This window comes from Anomaloglossus baeobatrachus, chromosome 4 (assembly GCF_048569485.1).
Source record: "Anomaloglossus baeobatrachus isolate aAnoBae1 chromosome 4, aAnoBae1.hap1, whole genome shotgun sequence".
Taxonomy (NCBI): Eukaryota; Metazoa; Chordata; class Amphibia; order Anura; family Aromobatidae; genus Anomaloglossus; species Anomaloglossus baeobatrachus.
This window is the reverse complement of record NC_134356.1, coordinates 563,696,502-563,723,552: the sequence shown is the minus strand read 5'-3', so window position 1 is coordinate 563,723,552 and position 27,051 is coordinate 563,696,502. Positions and strand designations below refer to the sequence as shown.

Here is a 27,051-nt window from a genome sequence, read left to right as displayed (position 1 = left end):
TCTGTCTCTTTCCCCGTCTGTCTCTTTGCCCATCTGTCTCTTTGCCCAACTGTCTCTTTGCCCGTCTGTCTCTTTGCCCGTCTGTCTCTTTCCCCGTCTGTCTCTTTCCCCGTCTGTCTCTTTTCCCATCTGTCTCGTTGCCCGTCTGTCTCTTTGCCCGTCTGTCTCGTTGCCTGTCTGTCTCGTTGCCGGGCTGTCTCTTTCCAGGGCTGTCTCTTTCCAGGGCTGTCTCTTTCCAGGGCTGTCTTTTTCCAGGGCTGTCTCTCTGTCTAACGTAACATCCCGCCCACCTTTTCTTCCGCATTGCCGGTGGAGGCAGGTAAGGAGATGTCGTCGCTCCTGCGGTCTCACACATAGCGATGTGTGATGCTGCAGGAACGACGAACAACATCACTACGTACGAGACAACGATTTTTGGGTTTTGGACGACCTTTCCAAAAACAACGATTTTTGTCTCTTTTGCGATCGTTTAAGGTCGCTAGTACGTGTTACACGCTGCAATGTCGCTAACGGCGCCGGATGTGCGTCACAAACACCGAGACCCCGACGATAAATTGTTAGCGATATCGCAGCGTGTAAAGTACCCTTAACTCTTGCTAGCCTACCTACAGTCATATGAAAAAGTTTGGGCATTCCTATTAATGTTAACCTTTTTTCTTTATAACAATTTAGGTTTTTGCAACAGCTATTTCAGTTTCATATATCTAATAACTGATGGACTGAGTAATGTTTCTGGATTGAAATGAGGTTTATTGTACTAACAGAAAATGTGCAATCCGCATTTAAACAAAATTTGACCGGGGCAAAAGTGTGGGCGCCTTTATCAATTTCTTGATTTGAACACTCCTAACTACTTTTTACTGACTTACTAAAGCACTAAATTGGTTTTGTAACCTCATTGAGCTTTGAACTTCATAAGCAGGTGTATCCAATCATGAGAAAAGGAATTTAAGGTGACCTCTTGCAAGTTGTTCTCCTATTTGAATCTCCTATGAAGAGTGGCATCATGTGCTCCTCAAAACAACTCTCAAATGATCTGAAAACAAAGATTATTCAACATAGTTGTTCAGGGGAAGGATACAAAAAGTTGTCTCAGAGATTTAAACTGTCAGTTTCCACTGTGAGGAACATAGTAAGGAAATGGAAGAACACAGGTACAGTTCTTGTTAAGCCCAGAAGTGGCAGGCCAAGAAAAACATCAGAAAGGCAGAGAAGAATGGTGAGAACAGTCAAGGACAATCCACAGACCACCTCCAAAGACCTGCAGCTTCATCTTGCTGCAGATGGTGTCAATGTGCATCGGTTAGAAATACAGCGCACTTTGCACAAGGAGAAGCTGTATGGGACAGTGATGCGAAAGAAGCCATTTCTGCAAGCACGCCACAAACAGAGTCGCCTGAGGTATGCAAAAGCATATTTGGACAAGCAAGTTACATTTTGGAAGAAGGTCCTGTGGACTGATGAAACAAAGATTGAGTTGTTTGGTCATACAAAAAGGCATTATGCATGGAGGCAAAAAACCACGGCATTCCAAGAAAAGCACTTGCTACCCACAGTAAAATTTGGTGGAGGTTCCATCATGCTTTGGGGCTGTGTGGCCAATGCCAGCACCGGGAATCTTGTTAAAGTTGAGGGTCGCATGGATTCAACTCAGTATCAGCAGATTCTTGACAATAATGTGCAAGAATCAGTGATGAAGTTGAAGTTACGCAGGGGATGGATATTTCAGCAAGACAATGATCCAAAACACCGCTCCAAATCTACTCAGATTTTTTAAATATAAAAGGGAAAAACAATACAGCAGTATGCATGACTTGAATAATGGGAGGTTTTTGTTTCCTACATCCCACATGAGAAGAAAAATATGATTCTGGTCTTTTCACATGGTGTTTTTCCCAAACTTCGTCGACTGTCATGGCGGCATTGGGCACTGTTGAGATTGCAGATTCTGACGCTTCATCTGATGGTTTCTCTAGTGTCTCAGATCTACACAGGTAGACCTGCTGTGTGTTGATTGATACAATCATATGAAAAAGTTTGGGCACCCCTATTAATGTTAATCTTTTTTCTTTATAACAATTTGGGTTTTTGCAACAGCTATTTCAGTTTCATATATCTAATAACTGATGGACTGAATAATATTTCTGGATTGAAATGAGGTTTATTGTACTAACAGAAAATGTGCAATCCGCATTTAAACAAAATTTGACCGGTGCAAAAGTATGGGCAACTCAACATAAAAGTGACATTAATATTTTGTAGCTCCTCCTTTTGCAAAAATAACAGCCTCTAGTCGCTTCCTATAGCTTTTAATCAGTTCCTGGATCCTGGATGAAGGTATATTTGACCATTCCTGTTTACAAAACAATTCCAGTTCAGTTAAGTTTGATGGTTGCCGAGCATGGACAGCACGCTTCAAATCATCCCACAGATTTTCAATGATATTCAGGTCTGGGGACTGGGATGGCCATTCCAGAAAATTGTAATTGTTCCTCTGCATGAATGCCTGAGTAGATATGGAGCGGTGTTTTGGATCATTGTCTTGCTGAAATATCTATCTCCTGCGTAACTTCAACTTTGTCACTGATTCTTGCACATTATTGTCAAGAATCTGCTGATACTGAGTTGAAACCATGCGACCCTCAACTTTAACAAGATTCCCGGTGCCGGCATTGGCCACACAGCCCCAAAGCATGATGGAACCTCCACCAAATTTTACTGTGGGTAGCAAGTGCTTTTCTTGGAATGCTGTGTTTTTTTGCCTCCATGCAGAACGCCTTTTTGTATGACCAAAAAACTCAATCTTTGTTTCATCAGTCCACAGGACCTTCTTCCAAAATATAACTGGCTTGTCCAAATGTGCTTTTGCATACCTCAGGCGACTCTGTTTGTGGCGTGCTTGCAGAAATGGCTTCTTTCGCATCACTCTCCCATACAGCTTCTCCTTGTGCAAAGTGCGCTGTATTGTTGACCGATGCACATTGACACCATCTGAAGCAAGATGAAGCTGCAGGTCTTTGGAGGTGGTCTGTGGATTGTCCTTGACTGTTCTCACCATTCTTCTTCTCTGCCTTTCTGATATTTTTCTTGGCCTGCCACTTCTGGGCTTAACAAGAACTGTACCTGTGCTCTTCCATTTCCTTACTATGTTCCTCACAGTGGAAACTGAGTTTAACCCCTTCACCCCCGACCACTAAAACACCCTAATGACCGAGCCATTTTTTGCAATTCTGACCAGTGTCACTTTGACAGGTTATAACTCTGGAACGCTTCAACGGATCCTGGCGATTCTGAGATTGTTTTTTCGTGACATATTGTACTTCATGTCAGTGGTAAATTTAAACCGATAATTTTTGCGTTTATTTGTGAAAATTTAGGAAATTTTGCAAAAATTTTGAAAACTTCGCAATTTTTAAACTTTGAAAATGTATGCCCATAAATCTGAGAGATATGTCACACAAAATAGTTACTAAATAAACTTTCCCACATGTCTACTTTACATCAGCGCAATTTTCGAAACAAAATTTTTTTTCGTTAGAAAGTTAGAAGGGGTCAAAGGTCATCAGCGACTTCTCATTTTTCCAACAAAATTTAGAAAATATTTTTTTTTAGGGACCACATCACATTTGAGGTGACTTTGAGAGGCCTAGGTGACAGAAAATACACAAAAGTGACCCCATTCTAAAAACTGCACCCCTCACTCTGCTCAAAACCACATCCAAAAAGTTTATTAACCCTTTAGGTGCTTCACAGGAACCAAAGCAATGTGGAAGGAAAAAATGAAAATTTTACTTTTTAACACAAAAATGTTACTTTAGCCATAAAATTTTTATTTTCACAAGGGAGAAAAGAGAAAGTACACCATACAATTTATTGTGCATTTTCTCCTGAGTACGCTGATACTCCATATGTGGTAAAAATCAATTGTTTGGGCGCACGGCAGAGGTCGAAAGGGAAGGAGCGCCATTTGAATTTTTGAACGCAAAATTAGCTGCACTCATTAGCGGACGCCATGTCGGGTTTGAAGATCCCCTGAGGTGCCTATACAATGGAGCTCCCCCACAAGTGACCCCATTTTGGAAACTAGAGCCCTCAAATAATTTTTCTAGATGTTTGGTGAGCACTTTGAACACCTGGGGGCTTCACAGAAGTTTATAACGTTGAGCCGTGAAAAGAAAAAAATTTATTTTTACCACAAAACGGTTGCTTCAACTAGGTAGCTTTTTTTTCCACAAGGCTATCAGGAAAAAATGCACCATAAAACGTATTGTGCATTTTCTCCTGAGTACGCAGATACCTCATATGTGGTGGAAATCAAATGTTTGGACACACGGCAGTGCTCGGAAGGCAAGGAGCGCCATTTGAATTTTTGAGTGTAAAATTAGCTGCACTCATTAGCGGACGCCATGTCGGGTTTGAAGACCCCCTGAGGTGCCTAAACAATGGAGCTCCCCCACAAGTGACCCCATTTTGGAAACTAGAGTCCTCAAATATTTTTTCTAGATGTTTGGTGAGCACTTTGAACACCTGGGGGCTTCACAGAAGTTTAGAACGTTGAGCTGTGAAAAGAAAATTTTTTTTTTTTTACCACAAAACTGTTGCTTCAACTAGGTAGCTTTTTTTTCACAAGGGTATCAGCAAAAAATTCACCATAAAATTTATAGTGCATTTTTTCCTGAGTACGCAGATACCTCATATGTGGTGGTAAGTAATTGTTTGGGCGCATGGCGGGGCTCAGAAGAGAAGGAGCGTCATTTGACAGCAAAATTGGTTGGAATCATTAGTGGACGCCATGTCACGTTTTGGAGACCCCCTATGGTGCCTAAACAGTGGAGCTCCCCCACAAGTGACCCCATTTTGGAAACTAGACCCCCTCAAGGAGTTTATCTAGATGTTTAGCGAGCCCCAAGGGGCACCACAGAAGTTGATAATGTTGAGCCATGAATACAATTTTTTTTTTTTCATTACAAAACTGTTACTTGAACCAGGTAGCTTTTTTTTCACAAGGGTATCAGGAAAAAATGCACCATAAAACGTATTGTGCAATTTCTCCTGAGTACGCAGATACCTCATATGTGGTGGAAAGTAATTGTTTGGGCGCATGGCGGAGCTCAGAAGAGAAGGAGCGCCATTTGACAGCAAAATTGGTTGGAATCATTAGCGGACGCCATGTCACGTTTTGGAGACCCCTATGGTGCCTAAACAGTGGAGCTCCCCCACAAATTACCCCATTTCGGAACTAGACCACTCAAGGAATTTATCTAGATGTTTCGTGAGCCCCTTGTACCCTAAGGGGCTCCACAGAAGTTGATAACGTTGAACCGTGAAAATTATTTTTTTTTTTGTAACCACAAAATTTTTGTATCAACCAGGTAGCTTTTTTTTTACAACGGTATCAGGAAAAACTGCACCATAAAACGTATTGTGCAATTTTTCCTGAGTACGCAGATACCTCATATGTGGTGGAAAGTAATTGTTTGGGCGCACGGCGGGGCTCAGAAGAGAAGGAACGCTATTTAACTTTTCAAACACACAGACGCGGTGCACTGATCGGCCGCTGCAGGATGCACGGTCGGATGAGATACAAAAAGCGTTGGGGATACGGAAAAAAAAAAGGTCACGCCAAAAATTGAGCAGGGATGCAGATCCGTTATGTGCATCCCTGATCAGCGCTTGGCGGGACGCACGGACGGATGCGATACAAAAAGCGTCGCAAATACGGAAAAAAGTCACGCCAAAAATTGAGCAGGGATGCCGATCCGTTATCTGCATCCCTGATCAGCGCTCGGCGGGACTCACGGACGGATGCGATACAAAAAGCGATATGAATACGGAAAAAAGTCACGCCAAAAACTGATCAGGGATGCAGATCCGTTATCTGCATCCCTGATCAGCGCTCGGCGGGACGCACGGACGGACGCGATACAAAAAGCGTCGCAAATACGGAAAAGAGTCACGCCAAAAATTGAGCAGGGATGCCGATCCGTTATCTGCATCCCTGATCAGCGCTCGGTGGGACGCACGGACGGACGCGATACAAAAAGCGTCGCAAATACGGAAAAAAGTTACGCCAAAAATTGAGCAGGGATGCCGATCCGTTATCTGCATCCCTGATCAGCGCTTGGCGGGACGCACGGACGGATGAGGTGTAAAAATGGACAGGATACAAGAAAAAAAAAAAAAAGTTATACTCACAGTACCAAGAGGATCACTGACCAGAAGAGCTGCACAGGATCAAGAAGGCAGTGAGATGGACAGCTTTACAGGAGCAGCAGGCAGGACGTTGGACAGATCAGCAGAAGGACCCAGCGATGGAGGCAGATGTGATCGGGCCAGTGAAGACCTCGGACGACCCGTGAAGGCAGGTAAGAGGACGTCGGGGGGGGGGGGGCAGAGGGGGATGGGGGGGATGGGGAGGGGGGGGCAGATGGGGAGAGGGGGGGCATATGGGGGGGGCAGAGAGAGAGCAGAGGGGGCGGAGAAGCAAAGGCAGAAGGAAGGAACCTTGGAAGCAGAATAGAGATGACAGAGGAGGCAGGCAGATCGCGTGGGGAGCAGATCGGGATGCCGGGGGGCAGATCGGGGCGTAGGGGGGCAGATCGGGGAGTAGGGGGGCAGATCGGGGGGGGCACGGGCAGGGGCCTTCACGGGAGCGCGCAGGGGCCTTCACGGGAGCGCGCAGGGGCCATCGCCGGAGCGCAATACTTACCATTGGAGCAGGCGCGGTGACAGCAGAGGCGGCGTCTGCGGCGGCAGCAGCGGTGGCGTGGTACCAAAAGTACCAGCCACTCCACGCTGCAGACATGTTGGGGGAGGGTCCACAGACCAGGACAGGCCTGGGGAGGGCGGCCACCCGCAGATCAGACCGCCCCTCTGCACACTGATTGGAGCGATTGCGTGTCATAGCACGATCGCTCCAATCAGTGCTGCAGGGGCTGGGGGCGACATGTTTGAGGTCCACCTATGATATGCTGCAGCAGCTGCGGCATCTCATAGCTGGATCTCACAGTCTCGCACTAATTCCGGCATTATTTTTGCCGAAATTAGTGCGAACGATGTGGTTGGCGGTTCAGATTTGAACAGCCAATCACATCGATCGCCTATGGGGGGTGGCGATGCCACCCCCCCTGGGGTCAAGCAAAGGTCCCCTGCTGTAAGAAACAGCAGGGGACATCATTTGAAAGCCGTTGCTATGGCCACGGCAATCAAATGAAGTTTAGGTAGTAAAATTACGTCCCTGGTCGTTAAGTCACGTTAAAATAGGACGTAATTTTACTGCCCGCGGTCGTGAAGGGGTTTAATCTCAACGTTTTGTATCCTTCCCCTGAACAACTATGTTGAATAATCTTTGTTTTCAGATCATTTGAGAGTTGTTTTGAGGAGCCCATGATGCCACTCTTCATAGGAGATTCAAATAGGAGAACAACTTGCAAGTGGCCACCTTAAATTCCTTTTCTCATGATTGGATACACCTGCCTATGAAGTGCAACGCTCAATGAGGTTACAAAACCAATTTAGTGCTTTAGTAAGTCAGTAAAAAGTAGTTAGGCGTGTTCAAATCAAGAAATTGATAAGGGTGCCCACACCTTTGCACCGGTCAAATTTTGTGTAAATGCGAATTGCACATTTTCTGTTAGTACAATAAACCTCATTTCAATCCATCAGTTATTAGAAATCTGAAACGGAAATAGCTGTTGCAAAAATCCAAATTGTAATAAAGAAAAAAGGTTAACATTAATAGGGGTGGCCAAACTTTTTCATATGACTGTAACAGCTGTATTTTCTAAAAAAAAATCACAGCTGCCATACAGCCCTGGATTAGTAATGGGGAGGGGTCTATGAGACCTCCCCCATTACTAGCCAAGATACCAGCGAAGATAATGCACACAGCTGGGGTATCAAACCGCACATCATTTTATCCAATAATTTATTTAGTTTTATACTCCACTTCAGGGACCCAGACAGCTAATGTGGGGGCATCTAATCACAGACGCTACAACAGAGAGTGGGCAAGTGAAGCAGTGAATATTCATAAAGTTTAGATAAAAATAAGAGTGAAGCGTGCACTTAATACTTACCCAGGCTCCGGCGCAGCTGTAAACTGCTCCCTAACGGCTGTACGTTGCTTCTGCGGCCTCCCTGTGCCGCTTATCATTGCTCATTTTATATGCACTGCTTTCCTCACCTACTGGCCGTCCTTATTGCAGGCGCAGCAGGTGTAGCTCATCTTGGACCTCCTGCTGCATACATGCGTGAAGCAGGCGGCTCAGGATGAGCAGATGAAGATGTGTCGCCCAGGGAATGGGGTATTTGGTCCCTGGCCGTGTATAACTGGGGAATGTCACTTTGTTGGCCGTTGCCCGGTCCCGTGCCCTGGGTGCTTTTTAATGAGGAGTATTTACAGGGGTGATTAAAGTAATTTGTGTGACGCCACCTGCGGGTTGCGGTTATTATGGTGGAACCGCCGCTGCTGAGTTGATTATTCCTCAGGGCTGGTGGTAATGGCAGCTGTGGTGGTAGGCCCTCCGCAGGTAGGGCTGAGTCTGGGAGATGTATGATGGAGTAATAAGGGAGGCCACACTGGGGGTTGTAGTTAACAGTCTCTACTCACTCTGGACCCTTCGATGGCTGGTTCAGGTCCCTTTATTTCCAGTGCCAGTTGATGACCCGGTTGCTCTGTCCATGGCACTCTCAGTGTGGTTGGGTCCCCGTAGTGTGGAGCATATGGGGCCCGACTGTCCCTTTTTGGTGGCAGTCTCCTTGTCTGTACAGCGGGCAGTGTGGACCCTGTAGGGCTGGTCTGTGGCCCGAACCCTGATCCTTGCTTTACTGTTGATGCCCCCGAATTTGCGGGTCAGTGAGGTCCGTGAAGGTCCCCTCACTGTGTAGGTATTTGCCAGGCCATCTGAAACTGTCGCCTGACCTAGGGCCCTGTGCCCCGTGCGTGCTCTGGTCCCAGTGGTACTCGGGTGTACCCGCCCTGGTGACCACTCTCCTGTGCCCCTGGGCCACCGTTACACGACCCTGCTCTAGGCACGTCTTTCCACTTTCAGTCCCTACTCAGACTGTCTGCTGTCCCCTCCCACCAGGTTGTCTAGTCCTCTGGTCCGGCTCCGTGCTCTAGGTGGCAATCCCCTTGTATCTGACTAACCAATTACCCCTGTAATTTTTTACACTTTATTTTATGTAAAAAATTCCAGAAAATTTGGAGTGCCGGTCCTTTGTTCAAGTTATACTGTGGATGCCTTCCTTGGACACATGCACCTTGGATTGTGTGCCTCCTGGAACTTTTGTTTCTGCATAACCAATTACCCCTGGTGTGGAGTGGTAGCTAGGATTTTGGTGTGTCTAGGTGTTGCTGGCACTGGTGTTCCAGGTCCCTGGGGGTAGGTCCTGCATCCCCATGATGATGCAGTTCCCTGTAATGCCCTGAGTATCTCAGGCACGCTACAAGGATACATTGCAGGGGCAGAGATCTGCTCATCCCTCTCCCCCCCCATCTAGGGGGTCTTACCCCCAGACACCGGCTTCTATTACTCCATGCCCACATGGACTTACAAAAAGAATGTTTATTCTAAACAGGGCTGCATTTTGAACACGCCCCTATCACATGACAAATTACATCATACATGGAAGGAGCCCGTACATTCTAGCATCTACCTTTATTTTTAGTGCACGATATAGACGCATACAGCTATGGAAGTGAATGTGTGACCTGGAAGTAGCTTGCCGCCATGACATGGAGCTGCAGTGAGTACACCGCGTGCGTTCCTATCCCCCTATCCCTTCCACCAACATTTTTAATCACCGGATTCTGAACCGGATTTTTTTAAAAAATTAGCAGGGACCCTCCGGTCCCGGTTTTCTGTGAGTTCACCCAGCTCAAGCAATGTGACTTAGAGGCCACTCTCTTTTTTTCTAAAAAATAAAATTTATTTTCACAAATGTTGCATTATTCATTCATAAAACCAGCTAAATAAACAATTGTGATGAATAAAAAAAAATACTAATCTCCCAATGTAAGATGTGTTCAGGCGCAGTGAGCCTGAGAAGCCACAAAGGTCATATCTGTTTCCCAGGAGGTCTAAGGGCGGCTTTGCACACTAGGACATCGCAGGTGCGATATCGGTGGGGTCAAATCGAAAGTGACGCACATCCGGCATCACTTGCGATGTCGTAGTGTGTAAATCCTAGATGATACGATTAACGAGCACAAAAGCGTCGTTATCGTATCATCGGTGTATTCTCCAACATTTCCATAATGCCGGTGCAGAGACAGTTACGATGTAGTTCCTCATTCCTGCAGCACCACACATCGCTGTGTATGAAGCCGCAGGAGCGAGGAACATCACCTACCTGCCTCCCGGCTGCAATGAGAAGGAAGGAGGTGGACGGGATGTTTACATCCTGCTCATCTCCGCCCCTCCGCCGCTTTTGGCCGCCTGCCGTGTGACGTCGCTATGACGCCGCACGACCCGCACCCTTAGTAAGGAGGCGGGTCGCCGGCCAGAGAGACGGTCGCAGGGCAGGTGAGTGCATGTGAAGCTGGCATAGCGATAATGTTCGCTACGCCAGCTATCACAAGATATTGCTGCTGCGACGGGGGCGGGCACTATCGCACTCGACATTGCAGCATCGGCTTGCGATGTCGTAATGTGCAAAGCCCGTCTAAGGGGGAAGATGTTTTGATAATTTGGAGAGGAGAGAGAAATTAAACTAATTGAGCTGTGTGTGTCAGATCAGCCGTGCCTGATGGAGAATTTTAAGGAACTTACCTTGTATAGCCCAAAGATAAAAAAAAGGGAGAAGGGCAAGAGTAAAAACTTAACATTTGTTACAGGCTGTGAAAACCTTTGACAAAAAAAATATTTTCGCATATTTTAGTTATTACCTTTAAATAATAAAATAGTACTATGTCTTAGTCTAAATCATTGTTCATTTACATATTTTCAGATCCCCTGATATGCAGTTTGCAGCCTGTCTCAAGTTACAGATTTTTCTCTTGTGGAGTTTCTCCCCCAATAATATAGGCTAGAAGTGAGCCCTGTGTTCATCTAGGGTACTAGTGTCTTCATTTGAACATATATCAGCAGTTTCTATCCTGCACTTATTTTCTCTTCATACTTTCCTCTTTTTCTATAGTTTTCTCTGCCCTCCTTGATACTTTAGTTGCTTTCTTCCTCTCCATACTGTAAAGATCTGTGTACAACCCCCTCTCTACTACTATCTCTAAGGGTTCACTCACATCTTCGTGTAAAATCTGCAAATGCAATGCGGAAAAAAAAATCACATTGCACTCACACCAATGTTAAACAATAGAGCAGAGCACATCTGCTAGTTTTTACTCTGCAAACTTCTGTATGGGAAAATCACAGCATGCTGCTCATCCTTGTGATATTGTGCCCATCATTGTAGTATTGTGCCCAGTAGTATTGTGTTCATCCTTGTAGTATTGTGCCTATCCTTGTGGTATTGTGCCCAGTACTATTGTGCACATCCTTGTAGCATTGTGCTCATACTTGTAGTATTGTGCCTTGTAGTATTGTGCCCATCGTTGTAGTATTGTGTCCAGTAGTATTGTGCTCATCCTTGTGGTATTGTGCCCAGTAGTATTATGTTCATCCTTGTAGTATTGTGCCTTGTAGTTTTGTGCTTATCCTTGTGGTATTATGCTTATCCTTATAATATTGTGCCCATCTTTGTAATATTGTGCCCAGTAGTATTGGGCCCATCCTTGTAATATTATGCCCTGTACTATTGTGCTCATCCTTGTAATATTGTGCCCAGTAGTATTGTTCTCATCCTTGTGGTATTGTGCCCATCTTTGTAATGTTGTGCCCAGTAGTATTGTGCCCATCCTTGTAGTATTATGCCCTGTAGTATTGTGCCCATCCTTGTAGTAGTGTGCCCTGTAGTATTGTGCCCATCCTTGTAGTATTGTGCCCTGTAGCTTTGTGCCCAGTAGTATTGTGCCCATCATTGTAGTTGTATTGTGTCCTGTAGTATTGTGCCCTGTAGTATTGTTCTCATCCTTGTAGTATTGTGCCCTGTAGTATTGTGCCCGGTAGTATTGTGCTCATCCTTGTGGTATTGTGCCCAGTAGTATTATGTTCATCCTTGTAGTATTGTGCCTTGTAGTTTTGTGCTCATCCTTGTGGTATTATGCTTATCCTTATAATATTGTGCCCATCTTTGTAATATTGTGCCCAGTAGTATTGGGCCCATCCTTGTAATATTATGCCCTGTACTATTGTGCTCATCCTTGTAATATTGTGCCCAGTAGTATTGTTCTCATCCTTGTGGTATTGTGCCCATCTTTGTAATGTTGTGCCCAGTAGTATTGTGCCCATCCTTGTAGTATTATGCCCTGTAGTATTGTGCCCATCCTTGTAGTAGTGTGCCCTGTAGTATTGTGCCCATCCTTGTAGTATTGTGCCCTGTAGCTTTGTGCCCAGTAGTATTGTGCCCATCATTGTAGTTGTATTGTGTCCTGTAGTATTGTGCCCTGTAGTATTGTTCTCATCCTTGTAGTATTGTGCCCTGTAGTATTGTGCCCGGTAGTATTGTGCCCATCCTTGTAGTATTGTGTCCTGTAGTATTGTGCCCATCCTTGTAGTTTTGTGTCCTGTAGTATTGTGCCCATCCTTGTAGTATTGTGCCCTGTAGTATTGTGCCCGGTAGTATTGTGCCCATCCTTGTAGTATTGTGTCCTGTAGTATTGTGCCCTGTAGTATTGTGCCCATCCTTATAGTATTGTGTCCTGTAGTATTGTGTCCTGTAGTATTCTGCCCTGTAGTATTGTGCCCATCCTTGTAGTATTGTGTCCTGTAGTATTGTGCCCTGTAGTATTGTGCCCTTGCTTGTACCATTGTGCTCATCCTTGTGCCCTGCATTATTGTGTCCTGCAGTATTTGCTCATCCTTGTGGTATTGTGGCTATCCTTTAGTAATACGCAAAAAAAAAAAAATTTCCTCACCTTTCCTCCGTTTCCTGTCTGCCCATGATCAGTGTTTGCAGCATTTTGGATGCAGCATGTTTCAGCTGCGTCCAAAACGCTGCGATGTACAGTACAAGCAGTGGATGAGATTTCTAAAAATCCCATGTCCACTGTGCTTGTGTGGCCCGCAGTGAAAACTGACCTGCGGTGCGGCTTGCAGAGGCCGCAGCATGTGAATTTATGCTGAGTTCCTCAGTTCCTGGCCAAATCCATTTTATTTCTACTTACAATCATGAGTGGTCCAATATGCGTTCTATCTTGAGCAGGCACTGTAATGTTCTCCTTTCTGACTCTACCCTATGTGACCTTCTACCCAAAAGCCCCCTAATGGCGGAATTTACGTGACATGCTCGTACGGAGCCATTATGTTCCAAACCGACCCACTACTTTTCTGGACCTTGGTACTCCCCTTAGGGGTTGTTTCCCTTGTGACCACTGTTTGGCCTGCAGCAGTGTCCTTCGCATTTCTCCTTCACCTCTGCTAATGGTCTGCGCAGTTTTGATATACGTCACTATGTATCGTGTGGCACCAACAATGTGGTATATTATGCCACGTGCGGGTGCAACATGATATATGTGGGCCTTACTAGTAGGGAACTGCGCAGATGCGTGAGGGAGCATGTGAGGGACATTGCTGCCGCCCGGACAGTAGTTGACACTTCCACCCTAAAAACCCTCCCTCGCCATTTTCATGCTTTCCATGACTTTGACCCAACGTCCCTGAGAATCAGGGGCATTGATGTCATACATGGGGGGGCAAGGGGTGGAATTGTATGCAAAATACTTGCCCAGCGTGAAACACGCTGGATTTATACTCTGGGAACTTTATCCCCAAGGGGGCTTAATGAGCATCTGAGTTTTGCGCCTTTCTTGCGATAATTGCCCTCTTCTTTTATCTCTTTGGTTTTTGTGCCTTGTTTTTAATTTCACTTTTTTGTATATTTCTATTTTCAGATTCACTTTTATAATCCCCTTTTCTGCTGGCACTTCTGTGGAACTACACTCGTGACATTGATTGATGGACATGGAGATATTATATATCTTATTACCTCCTGTTTGTGTGCCACGGCTGGGACATCTTAAACAATATTGAAAAATTTGTGTTATGTTATTTTGATGTACTATATCCACCTGTGTCACACTGTTTGTATCTATTTACCTTTTGTTTATCATGCTCGCTCCCGCTGCTCCTCCCCCTGTCGGCGCGGCCGAATCAGTGGCTTGCTGGCCCGGCTCTGTCAGCGTCTTTATCGCCTGTGCGCATGCGCGGTTTCCGGGTGACGCGTCCCCGTTTCCCGCGCATGCGCGCTACCTTTTGGGGGCATTGACGTCTGACAGCGCTGGGTATCAGCCGCGATTGGTCCGGTCGCGCTGACACAGTGGGGGTGGAGTGGCTGGAGCGTGCGAGCGCCATGTATAAATACACATGGCTGCTTCATAGCGTTCCACCTCCCCCTGATGAAATGATCATACACTAACGATCGTGAAACGTATACGTTGGGGCTCTCTTCCCAGGGGGTCCTCTCTGCTGCTTTATCAGGCTTGTATTTGCACTTTATGGGTATGTTTACCTAACTGGCTGGGCTATTGCCCTGTACTGGTGTCTTTTTATTCATTCTAACTGCCCACTGGCATCCACCTAGTACCACTTGGGCTAAATTTTTTCTACTTTAGCATTGATCCTGTTTGCTCATGTTAATCTACCATTGTAGAGTCTGCTTTACCAGCACTTTTATAAAGCAATATTTACTAGTGACGTTGTGTGTTTATCATATACCCAATGTATTCTCTGTTACTTCAGAGTACACATACTTTTATCATTGAACTTAGTGACTTATCCATGTGTAAGGCTATGTGCCCACGCTGTGGAAAATGCGCGGATTTTACTGCGGATTTCTCGCGGAAAAGCCGCGGATTTCCCGAAAATCTGCAGCAGCGGCACTTCCCAGCCATTTCTATGGCTTTTTGGAAATGCTGTGCCCATGCTGCGGATTTTTCCGCAGCGGATTTGGTGCGGATCTTGATCCGGAAAAATCTGCAACATGTCAATTATTGTTGCGAATTTTGATCCGGATTTTGGCTTCAGAATTGGGAAAAAAAAAATACGCACCAAAATCCGCGGCAATTCCGCGGTAAATCCGCGGCAAATCCGCACCTTTGAAAAGGTGCGGATTTTGCGGGAAAGCCGCGGATTTTCATGTAGAAAAATCCGCAGCAACATTCTACCGTGGACACATAGCCTTACAATTAGTGCTGGTTTTTATGACTCATCTATGTGTAACAATTTTCAAAATCTGTATCATGCTGTTTGTATACAGGGTGCCCGTGCCCCCCTTTTTATGCTATGATTCCTGACCCAGCCTGTCAGTTTCTCAATTTGTGCTTTATACTAATTTGTATGTGTACTTGTACCTCTTATACAATGCCGGCCTGATTTGCCGCTGAAATCTCATGTGCCAGTTGCTTTATATTAAATATATTTGCACTTTACTCCTTGTCCTCCAGTTCTTGTTTAATGCTCTGAGTGTGCTTTCACAGGTGCCATGTTTTGGTTTTCCTGTCTTTTTCTTACATTTTGGTCATCTTGTGTACTAAGCATGTGAATTTATGCTGCGGAGTCACATGCCCTCCCTAGGAAGAACACAGCGAGGAGACCACAGTGCTCTGAACCCTGATCGCGGGCACGGGCAGATGCGGTCTCCTAAGGAGGAGACTTGCGGCCTCGCAGGTCAGGACCCGCCATGTCTAAGACACAGTGGGTCCTGATCGTGAGCACGTACCTGCTTGTTGCGGCCCACAGACCCCGTGACGATCGCAGGTCTATGCCCCGGGCCGGCAGGACATTACTACAGTGGAATAATTTGCAGTGCCCGCAGAGGAGCTGTCTGCACTATACCAATGGCTACCGCCGGCCAATCAGATGCAAGGAGGTGACGTCATACAGCGACGTCATTTCCTTGCATCTGATTGGCGGGCAGCAGCCATTGGTATAAGGCAAACAGCTGCTCTGCGTGGCACCGCAAATGATGGCACTGTAGTAAAGTGCTGCCGGCCCAGGGCATAGAGCTGCGATCATCACAAGGTCTGTGGGCCGCAACAAGCAGCCTCGGGGGCCACGTGCTTGAGACCTCTGGTGTATAGCCTTGTATTTAGGCACAAAATCCATAATTAAAAAAAAACAACAAAACAAAAAAAACATGGGGTCCCTCTTTTTTTTGCCAGCCAGCTAAGGTAAATCAGACAGCTGCAGCCTGCGGACTGCAGCTGGCATGCATTTACTTGGGAAAGGTCCGGTGCGTGGCAAGACACAACAAACAAGGGGTTTCGCCACAAAAAAAGGGTATACTGGGGTCACTTGTCAATGGTGGGCCCTGGCACTAGGGAGGGGGATGAAGGGACATTACCTGCACTCATCTGCAGCTGGACTCTGCACACCTAGCAATATACAGGTTCCGCACCTCTCGCCGAGCAGAATACCTGAAACCCTAGGAGGCCCTGTGATACCCCTAGCTGTTGAGCTGGCAGATGAGAATCCCTAGTCTCACCGCTACACGAAAACCACATGAAGAGAAGGTACGACAGACAGGGGAAACAACAAAGGATAAGGTCCAACTTCATTGTGTTCACTATATGGAATAACTGATGTGTTGGTGTGATGCCTCAGATCGGTGTGAGTTTGTAGACACCAAGCATGTATAGGTTTACTGTTATCTAAGGGTTTAAAAAAAATAAATCTGAAGTTTGTCCAAGAAAGTGTCGCACGTTTTGCACCATATTCCGTGACCCGTAGCTTTCTCATTTTTCGGGATCTGGGACTCATTGATAGCTTATTTTTTGTGTCTCGAGCTGATGTTTTTAGTGGTATCATTTTTACGCAGATTCTACGTTTTGATCGCCTGTTATTGCATTTTGCGCAAAATTTGCCCCGACCAAAAAAAATAATTTTGGCGTTTGTAATTTTTTTGCCGCTTTGCTGTTTACTGATCAGATTAATTGATTTTATATTTTGATAGACCGGGCATTTCTGAACACAGCGATACCAAACGTGTGTATATGTATATTTTTTATCCCTTTAATTTTCAATGGGGCAAAAGGGGGGTGATTTGAACTTTTAGGTTTTTGTATTTGTTTTTAATTTTTTAAAACTTTTTTTATAATTTTAATAGTCCCCTTAGGGGACTATAAGGATCAGCAATCTGATCACTTTTCCATATCTGCTGATCACAGCTACACAGCTGTGAACACCAGATATGCTCATCTCCTGTGTCACACAGCTCTCGGCCGGGTGAAACAGGAAGTGAGTCATGTGAACTACAGGAGTCATCACATGACCCTGTGCCACCATGACAACCATCAGATCCACGTGATCACGTCACGTGACTTCCGGTGTCGGGCGGTCTATAAACTTTAACTGCAACTGCGATTATAATGGCGCTGTCACATTTTGACAGCGCAATTTAAGGGGTTAACACGTTCGGGCAGATCGCGGATCTGCTTATGCCTGCTAGGCATACATGTCAGCTGTACAAATCAGCTGACTTGTGCGCGGATCCCCCACGGGAAGCCGGGTGAGAATAAAACTATAACTGCTGGGACATAATTTTACTGCCAGCGGTCTTTAAGGGATTAACTGTTAAGTGGACACTTAAAAAACATTTTTGTTATAGGGGCACTCAGGGTATTGTGACCGTCAAAGGCACACTGGGGGCATTATTACATTCTAGGGGCAAAATGTAGGCACTTTTCTAGGGCACTTATACATGGCATCAACATTTTCTAAAGGCAATTCTACCATCTAGAGGGCACAAAGGAAGCATTTTACTATATAAAGGGCACAGTGGGGGCATTAGTATGTGGGGGTCACAGCGGTGGTATTACTATGTGGGGCAGTAAGAGGAGCACGATTTTTGTGCCACACAGCAGGTGCAGTAATAGGGACACATATGGCATCAGCGGCTCAGTATTGTGTGACGGCAGGATGAGGAGTTTGTGCAGGTTGGGATTAGATGGGGACGGTGTTAGACACGTGAGACGTCACATGTGTCTTAGATGTAATCTCTGCAGATGAGTTGTGGCTGGAAGTAGTTGTCATGTCGGTCTGGGCCAGATGGAAAAGACAGAAAAGGTGAACAATTCCATCCGAAAGAACGTCAGCTATGAGTCACCATCTATAACTGCACTGTAACCTTTTGTATGTGCTGCAGGACTGATACCACTATATGGTCACTATGTAGTAGTAATATCAGTGTCATCTGCTGAGATTCCCCTATACCCACAATTAGTTTGTGCCACCGTAGTTATCATGGTTACCTGGTTAGGGGCCCACTAAGATGTTTTGCCCCCCTTTCCCGAGCTGAACCCTTAGCTACGCCACTGGCAGGACCGGCGCCAGCACCCGGCAAACCCGGTCAAATGCCGGGGCCCTTGCTGCCGGGGGGGCCCACTCGCGGTGGCAGGAGTGGTGCACCGCTACTCAGGGGGGCCCGGTGCCTGCGCTGTCACCAGCCTCCACCCCCCGCTGAGGATCGCACTTTCAATTGTATCAGCATCGCAGGTGCCGATACAATTAAAAGCAATGATGAGAGACGGAGCGGCGCGCTCCCTCTCTTATCATTCTCCCCGCTGTGACTGTCGACGCTCTGACAGCTCTGCAGCGGAGTGCGGTGACATCACCATCGCTCGCCTGCAGTGAGGTCAGAGCGACAGCAGTGGATACGCCGAGGAGACCGGAGCAGCGGGGGAACGAGGAGAAGTGAGTATATACTAGTCACTGTGGCCAGACGACTATGGGGCTGTAAACTACATGAAGGTGCCTAATGCTCTCTGGGTCTACACTGTGCTATATACGGGCTGTATTCTACATGAAGGTGCCTAATGCTGTCTGGGTATGAACAGTGCTATATGGGGCTGTATATTGCATGAGGGTGCCTTAATGCTATCTGGATCTGCACTGTGCTATATATGGGTTGTGCACTACATGAAGGTGCCTAATGCTATCTGGGTCTGTACTGTGCTATATGGGGCTGTATACTACATGAAGGTGCCTAATACTATCTGGGTCTGTACTGTGCTATGTGGGGCTGTATACTACATGAAGGTGCCTAATACTATCTGGGTCTGTACTGTGCTATAGGGGGCTGTATACTACATGAAGGTGCCTAATACTATCTGGGTCTGCATTGTGCTATATAGGGGCTGTGCACTACATGAGGGTGCCTAATGCTATCTGGGTCTGCATTGTGCTATATAGGGGCTGTATACTACATGAAGGTGCCTAATACTATCTGGGTCTGCATTGTGCTATATAGGGGCTGTGCACTACATGAGGGTGCCTAATGCTATCTGGGTCTGCATTGTGCTATATAGGGGCTGTATACTACATGAAGGTGCCTAATGCTATCTGGGTCTGCATTCTGCTATATGTGGGCTGTACATTACATAAGGGTGCCTAATGCTATATGGGTCTGCATTGTGCTATATGGGGTATGTATACTACATGAAGGTGCCTAATGCTATATGGGTCGGCATTGTGCTATATGGGGACTGTATACTACATGAGGGTGCCTAATGCTATATGGGTCTGCATTGTGCTATATGGGGAGTGCTTAATGTTATATGGGGTTGCATAGTGCCATATGGGGGTTGCATAGTGCCATATGGGGGTTGCACAGTGCCATATGGGGGTTGCATAGTGCCATATGGGGGTTACATAGTGCCATATGGGGGTTACATAGTGCCATATGTGGGCTGCATAGTGCCATATGGGGGCTGCATAGTGCCATATGGGGGCTGTATAGTGAAATATGGGGGCCTGCATAATGCTACATGGGGGCTACATAATACTATATAGAGGACTATGGGGACTTCATAACACTATATGGAGGAATATGGGGGCTGCATACTACTATAACCCCAGAGTTGTATGTCCCCTCCACCCCGGTGCTGTATGTCCCCCCCCACCACCCCAGAGCTGTATAACCCCAGAGCTGTATGTAACCTCCCACCTCAGAGCTTTTTGTCCCCCCACCCCAGAGCCACTGCCCCCCTCTAGAGCTGTATAACCCCCATTGCTGTATACCCCTTTCCTCAGTAATATGTATGAGCCCCAGTAATGTGTATGTCCCCAGCCTCTCTTGTGATGTATATACAGCAGTGTCAGTGTTCTCTATGTGCGGCCATGTCTGTTAGTGACGGCCACCAATCAGCGTGGCACAGACACATGCCCAGGAGGAGCTGAATGGAGACAAGCGGGGGAGGTAAATGAGGCTGTTGCCGGCTTCCCTATATTAGAAATATCTCTAATGTGTCTGTGTGTGTATGTATGATGTGTATCTATGTATGTCAGTGTATATGACTGTGTCTAGATTTATGAATAATTATATGTTTTTGTGAATTTCCCTTTAAATATATATGTGTACGTATGCCTGTATGTGTATGTATCTGTGCATGTCTATGTGTGGATGGGGCCCACTGAGACTCTTTCGCCCAGGGCCCACAAAATCCTGGAGCCGGCCCTGGCCACTGGCACCACGTCTAGTGTCTAGTGTCTCCCGGGTACGCTGAGTTTTCTGTGCAGATTTTCCCCATAGAGTTGCATCAGATGCAGAAACGAAGCAGGTAAAAAATGCACAAGTCTTTTAAGTGGATTTCTGCTGCAATAAATGACCAAAACATAATGTAATCTGCACATAAGTTTATCAATAAAGTTTTGTCAAAACCAAATATCACCAAGTGTCAAAAACAAAGCAACTTTATATAAAAAAACATGAAAAACCAACAAGAGACAAAAAACTGCAGTAAAAACAATGCAATAAAACTGCATGTAACCAAAAAAGAAAACATGAAAACAATGCGAGTAACCTAAATAAGTGCAGAAATTCTGCGACATTCAATCTCTTCATGGGAACAAAGTCCTACACGGTTCTGAAGAGTTTTTGCAGTTTTTCCTCGTGCACTGATGTTGCAGCTTTCTGATTGGCCAGTCCCGCGTGTAAAGCGTTTCCCATTGGCCGCAAAGTCACAAGCACTTTCTCCCGCCCGCCTGCGGTCTGCTCCACACGCTCTCCAGCTCGCGCACACTTTTATGAATGAAGTCACGTGCTCCCGCCACAGCCACAAGCCTCCGCCCACACACGCTGTCCAGGACACGCCCTCTTCCATAGCCCCGCCCTCTCATCGCACCGTGTACAGGTCTGGCTCCTGATTGGGTGACGAGTTGACAAATAGTAGGCGGCGGAGCGCGGCGTCCCGCAGATGTAGAGCCGGGAGTTCCTCAGTGTACGGCCGCCTGGCTCCGTGTGAGCGGGCATCGGACCTGCCGCCTCCCGGTGACTCCAACATGCTGTCCTTCACCGCTCCGCTCCTGCTCCTCCTGCTGACCGGCTGTGTGGCGCCCATTCCCCGCCACGTCTACTCCAACCATTGGGCTGTGCGAGTGCCCGGAGGACCCGAGAAAGCGGCGGAGCTGGCTACCAAATACGGCTACCTGAACATGGGGCAGGTGGGTCCCGCGCCGTGTGCGTGCTGCGCCCGTACTGTGTCCTGAACTTCCCCTCTGTCCTGTCTCATCTGTGCGACACCTCCGTGCCTGATGGAAGTGTCGCACCTGCCCCGGCCGTGTGCGCTCCTGACCTGTGCACTGGCAAATGTCGCGCAGACTTGTGTTGGTGTGTGACCGCGGGTCTGTTCTCTCTCCGGTTTCCGTCACTTCTGGCCAGTTGTTGGGTTTTCTGTCGCGGTCATGTCTGTTAACCCTGTATGTAGGGGTTATTCTTAGCTGAGGGATCCCGTGGATCTCGGCCAGTAGATCCCGGTGAGGAGCTGATGTTGGGTTTGGTTTGGGCAGATTTTATATGGGAAAGTGATGAAGAGCGAAACAGTGCGACACCGGCTGTGACCTCAATATTCTGCCGGTGCCGGGGACCTCTGCCACTGTCCGCACTTGTATGTGACTGTCAGGATAGTGGAGCTTTTATCAATGGCAAGAAAAGCCTTGTACAGATGTGCCCCCCCGCAGCCTCCTGCCCCACCTGTGTGCCCCCCCGCAGCCTCCTGCCCCACCTGTGTGCCCCCCCGCAGCCTCCTGCCCCACCTGTGTGCCCCCCCGCAGCCTCCTGCCCCACCTGTGTGGTGCCCCCCGCAGCCTCCTGCCCCATGTGTGTGGTGCCCCACGTGTGTGGTGCCCCCCGCAGCCTCCTGCCCCACGTGTGTGGTGCCCCCCGCAGCCTCCTGCCCCACGTGTGTGGTGCCCCCCGCAGCCTCTGTGCCCCTCGCAGCCTCCTGCCCCACCTGTGTGCCCCTCGCAGCCTCCTGCCCCACCTGTGTGCCCCTCGCAGCCTCCTGCCCCACCTGTGTGCCCCTCGCAGCCTCCTGCCCCACCTGTGTGCCCCTCGCAGCCTCCTGCCCCACCTGTGTGCCCCTCGCAGCCTCCTGCCCTACCTGTGCCCGCAGTCCTCTGCCATCTCTGCTCCGTTGATGCTCATCGTAGTGACTGGCACTGTCCATCATGGGGTCAGATATTGTCATGAGGCTGGCACAATCTGGTTGTATATGTGCTCACTCTGTGCCCATTCACGTGTGTGGGCTTTGCTGTAGGATCACTGCCTCACTTTGATTTCTGCTCCGGATTCTCTCTTCTCTGGCTGGTCACTCTGTTTAGGGCTGATTTATATGGATTTGACCCCACAGCTTTTCCATATTGTACCCACAGGAATAAGGTGCATATTCTGTGAACTCATGCATTGATTGCAGATTGTGATTGATTTGATGCGTTTCACTCCTCACATTTACTGCAGATTTTACACAACTATAATCCGCAGCATTTCACGGCACCGGCTGAGTTGATGAGTTTATACATAGACTGATTATCCGGGACTTTGCTGATTTCTTGATATGGGGCTATGATCTTTGTTAGGTAGTTGCCAACCACCTGCCTGTGCTGCCCGGTGCCACCAGTGTCTGCCGGCTCAGTGCCATCAGACAGCTCCTGCCAGAGATTCTGCTGCTTCACTTGACCTCGCACCCATAGAGCAGCTTCTCTCCTACTCTATCATACAATCGCAGAATGGTAGAGTTAGACGGGACCTTAAGGGCGATCGGGTCCAACCCCTGCGGCTGCAGATTTCCCAAATCATCCCAGCTATGTTTATCGAGGCATTACTGCTGATATCATGCGGGTTGACAATCAGTTCCCTACAGCGAGGCATTGGGGAGCCGGCTGCCAATCATTGTGACCTCGGCAGAGACGTCCCTTCAACAAAACAAAGCTGAAAACTGGCTGCTGTAGACGGGTCGTCTGAGCAAGCCGCAGGAGTGCTCCGAAACTGCTCTGTGCCAGCAGAGATCGGCGCCAGGCAGAACATGCAGGTACCAGGTTTCCCCAAAAATAAGACTGGGTCTTGTATGTTTTTCCTCAAAAAGATGTGCTAGGGCTTATTTTCAGGGGGTGCGAATTGATTTTTTTTAAAGCACCCCTATGGCATTTGTTTAATTTCACCATTGGTGTACCAGTAAGGCAAGTGCTCCAAGAAATATACTTACCAGCCACAGTCTTCTTCTATTCTCGGTACTACTCCGGCCATCTTCTGCTGTCTGTGACCTGCCCCATCACGTCAGTGTTCACTGGGCGAGTCAGAGGTCATTTCTCAATGGAAGTCTATGGATGCCTCTTTCAGGCTCTCATTGACTTACATTGAGAACTTGTGACTGTTAGCACTGACTTCAGTCATTCAGAATCTGTGGTCACAAGATGGCGACGTGGGACCAGAGCTGCAACAGAGCTGAAGATGATGGCTGATAAGTACCGGTATATCACACGGGCAGGGAACTTACATGAATGATGCCACGCCAGAGCTGAAATAAAATCACCACCCCAGCCATAGAGATATGTCGATTACATGTATGTCTGTGTGGAGATAGAGATATCTACCTGTGTGTGTGTATGCATTTTGCTCAAAATTATATAACTTGTTCTTTTATTCTATAAACTACTGACATGTCTCCAAATTTCCAAGCAATACATTTTGTATTTATTTTCTGAAAATGAGAAATGGGCAAAATTACGAAAAAAATGCATTGCTTTCAGACCTCAAATAATGCAAAGAAAACAAGTTCATAATCATTTAGAAACAACAATACTAATGTTTTACCTCAGGAAGAGATCAGAAATCAATATTTTGTGCAATAACCATGATTTTTAATCATAGCTTTCATGCGTCTTGGCATGCTTTCCACCAGTCTTTCATACTGCTTTTGGGGTGACCTGGTGCAAAACTTTAAGCAGTTCTTCTTTGTTTGATGGCTTGTGACTATCCATCTTCCTGTTGATTACATTCCAGAGGTTTTCAATGGGGTTCACGTCTGGAGATGGCAGACACAGCAGTAACGTGGCACAGGGTGGTAGTTGTGGGCAAGGTGCTGTTCTTTCGCGCCCTGGCACGTTATAAATCCAAAGTCATATGAAAAGACTCGTTAGAGGGCCACTTTTGACTTTTAGGATTGGTACTTTCAATTAGTGGCACTAGAGTTTGTCGCCTTCCTCCCTGGAGAGACTATTTCAGTTCCACGTCTAATTCTCCTCATAGAGGAGTGGGTTTGACAATATGGCCGGACTCGGGGTGAAGCTCCTTGATGCTTAGGGAACTTCTGCCCAGGATACTCACTTCGGCCCATGGAGATCTCCTTCTTCCATTACCTTTAATCCCTTACTGACCTTTGACTTAAAGGGGGTGGTTCACCCATATTTTTTTGTCTAGATCGAGATTATATTGAGAAACAATGTTTCTCTCAAATACACTATTGCCAACACAAGGTATTTGAGAGAAACTTTGTTTCTCAATATAATATCGAACTAGACAATAAAAAATATGGGTGAACCACCCTTTTAAGTTTACGTCATGGTCGACCAGAGGTCCACGATGTATGATGTAAATTTACGTCAGTGATCGCGTGGGCACAGCAGCTGTGGCCTGCATGATCGCTGCTGGGAGCTCAGCATATATGGTAGCCAAGCTCTGGCTATCACAGCCAGGGACGTTTCCCACTCCACCCTGGCTGTTTAACCCCCTAAATGCCGCAATCAATAGCGATCAGAGCATTTTGCAGTGCACTCCCTCTCCCATCCAATTGGGACCTTGTGATGTGATCACGGGGGCCTGATCATTGCCGTGGCAATCCCCGAGGTTGTCACAGCTACCTCCGGGTCAGCCAGCTACCATGCTACTCTTAGGAGCATGGTCTAAGAGGCTTCAGTTAGTGCAGCACTGACAGGTATAATGTATTGCCATGCTTGTTCATTGAAATACTGTATGCAGTACCAGCAATCGGGGAAATAAAACAGAATGTCCCATATATGGGCTAAACAAAAAAAGGTTTTTTTAAAAAAAAAAAAAATAAATCCCCAAATAAATAACGAAAAAGTCAATAAATAAGTATATGTAAAAACAAAATTGCATTGTCCGGGAGAAACCAACCTATAAAACTGTCCCCTTCAATAAACACTGTTAAAAAGAAAAAAGTGGCAACGTGTTTTTTTTTTTTTTTTCCATCATTCAGCTGAAAAAAAGTGGATTAAACGCTATTGAAAAGTCGCATGTAAATAAAAATATATCTGAAATCATCTTGGCTCGCAAAAAAAAAAAATCCGCCATACTGCTCCGTCAGCAAAAAAATAATGCTATAGCTCTCAGAATACAGCAATCCAAAAACAATTTTTTTGTTTGTATAAAATTAGTTTTTGTGGTGTAAAAGTAGCAAAACCTAAAAAATATGGAAAAGTAATATGGCTGCTAACCCCCTAAAAGAATTCCATCTAATGCTTTGCTCCCAAATCCAAATGTCCCCCTCTTTTCTGAGCCTGTGTACCTAAACCTTAGCATCCACATGTCTGTTAGTGCTGTAGCAATAAGAGCTTGCATCATTTATGGGGTCCATATCTTCAGAAGCACAAGCTGGGCACTACAATGTACTGGGCACTTAAATGGCAGATTTGCAATTTTTACTCACCAACTTCCACTGCTTATTTTGTTCCTGGAAAACACCAATGGAGGCAAAGTTGTTACTATACCTCTAGATAAAGTCCCAGAGGGGTGTAATTTCCCAAATACGGTCAATTAGAGGGGGATTCTGCTCTTCTGGCACTAAGGGGCTCTGTATATGGAGTCGGCAAACTTTTCTACGAAAATTTGCTCGAGTGTCAAATGATGCTTCTTCCCTCATGATTCTCAGTGTGGCTAAGCAGTACTGTACAGTCAGATATGGGGTAATGCCACACGCAGCAGAAATTGTGTGAATCATTTTGGTGCCATTTTTACCCATGTGAAAATGTAAAATCTGAGGCTAAAACATTTTTGTGGTAAAATGTAATGTTTTTTTTTTTTTTTCACAGCCCAATGATCTAAAATCTTATGACATCTGTGGTGTCAATATGATCACTGCACCCCTATTAACGGAGAGGTGCAATTTGTAAAATGGGGTCACTTGTCGAGGGTTCTGCTGTTCTGGCACCTCAGGGGCTCTGCTAATGTGACATGACACCCGCAAACCATAACAGAAAAATTTACACTATAATATGGCGCTTCTACCATTCTGAGCTTTGCACTGTGCCTGAACAGCAGTTTCTGATTACATGCACGGTATTTTTATTTATGTATTTATTTTGTCAGCTCAGAGTTATAGAATTGTGTTCTAGTGTCACTGCATTGAGAAACACGTGATGGTGTCTCCGCGGTGTTGGATGTTGATCTCCCCGAGGTAAACCATCCTTACCTATGTAGTCTTCTACTAGGCATTGCTCCCACTAGCCAGTTTCCTACTCCACACTGATGAGGGGCAAATACCCCGAAACAGCTGTCTGTGGATGGATACCATGTTTTTGTATATGCGGTTTCCTTGACTGGAGACTGCCCTTCCCGTGGTTGTTCCTTCCCGGTGAAAGACCTGGCTAGTTTCCTGCCAGCGTTGAGAAACGTGATGGTGTCTCTGCAGCATTCTTGTTTTGCATAAAATTTTGTGAAGCAACTTGGGGATTCAAGGTGCTAACCACACATCTAGATAAA

At 46.5% G+C, this 27,051-nt stretch overlaps 1 protein-coding gene across 1 annotated transcript in view; it reads left to right on the top strand.

Moving 5' to 3' along the window:
• Positions 1 to 21,227: 21,227 nt before the first annotated feature.
• The window catches only part of PCSK6 (proprotein convertase subtilisin/kexin type 6), a 390,964-nt gene continuing 385,140 nt past the window's right edge, over positions 21,228 to 27,051 (top strand). The window contains exon 1 of the mRNA XM_075346016.1: positions 21,228 to 21,497. Within this exon, the coding sequence (XP_075202131.1) occupies positions 21,336 to 21,497 (162 nt within the window). The 5' untranslated portion in view covers positions 21,228 to 21,335. The remainder of the gene's footprint in view (positions 21,498 to 27,051) is intronic.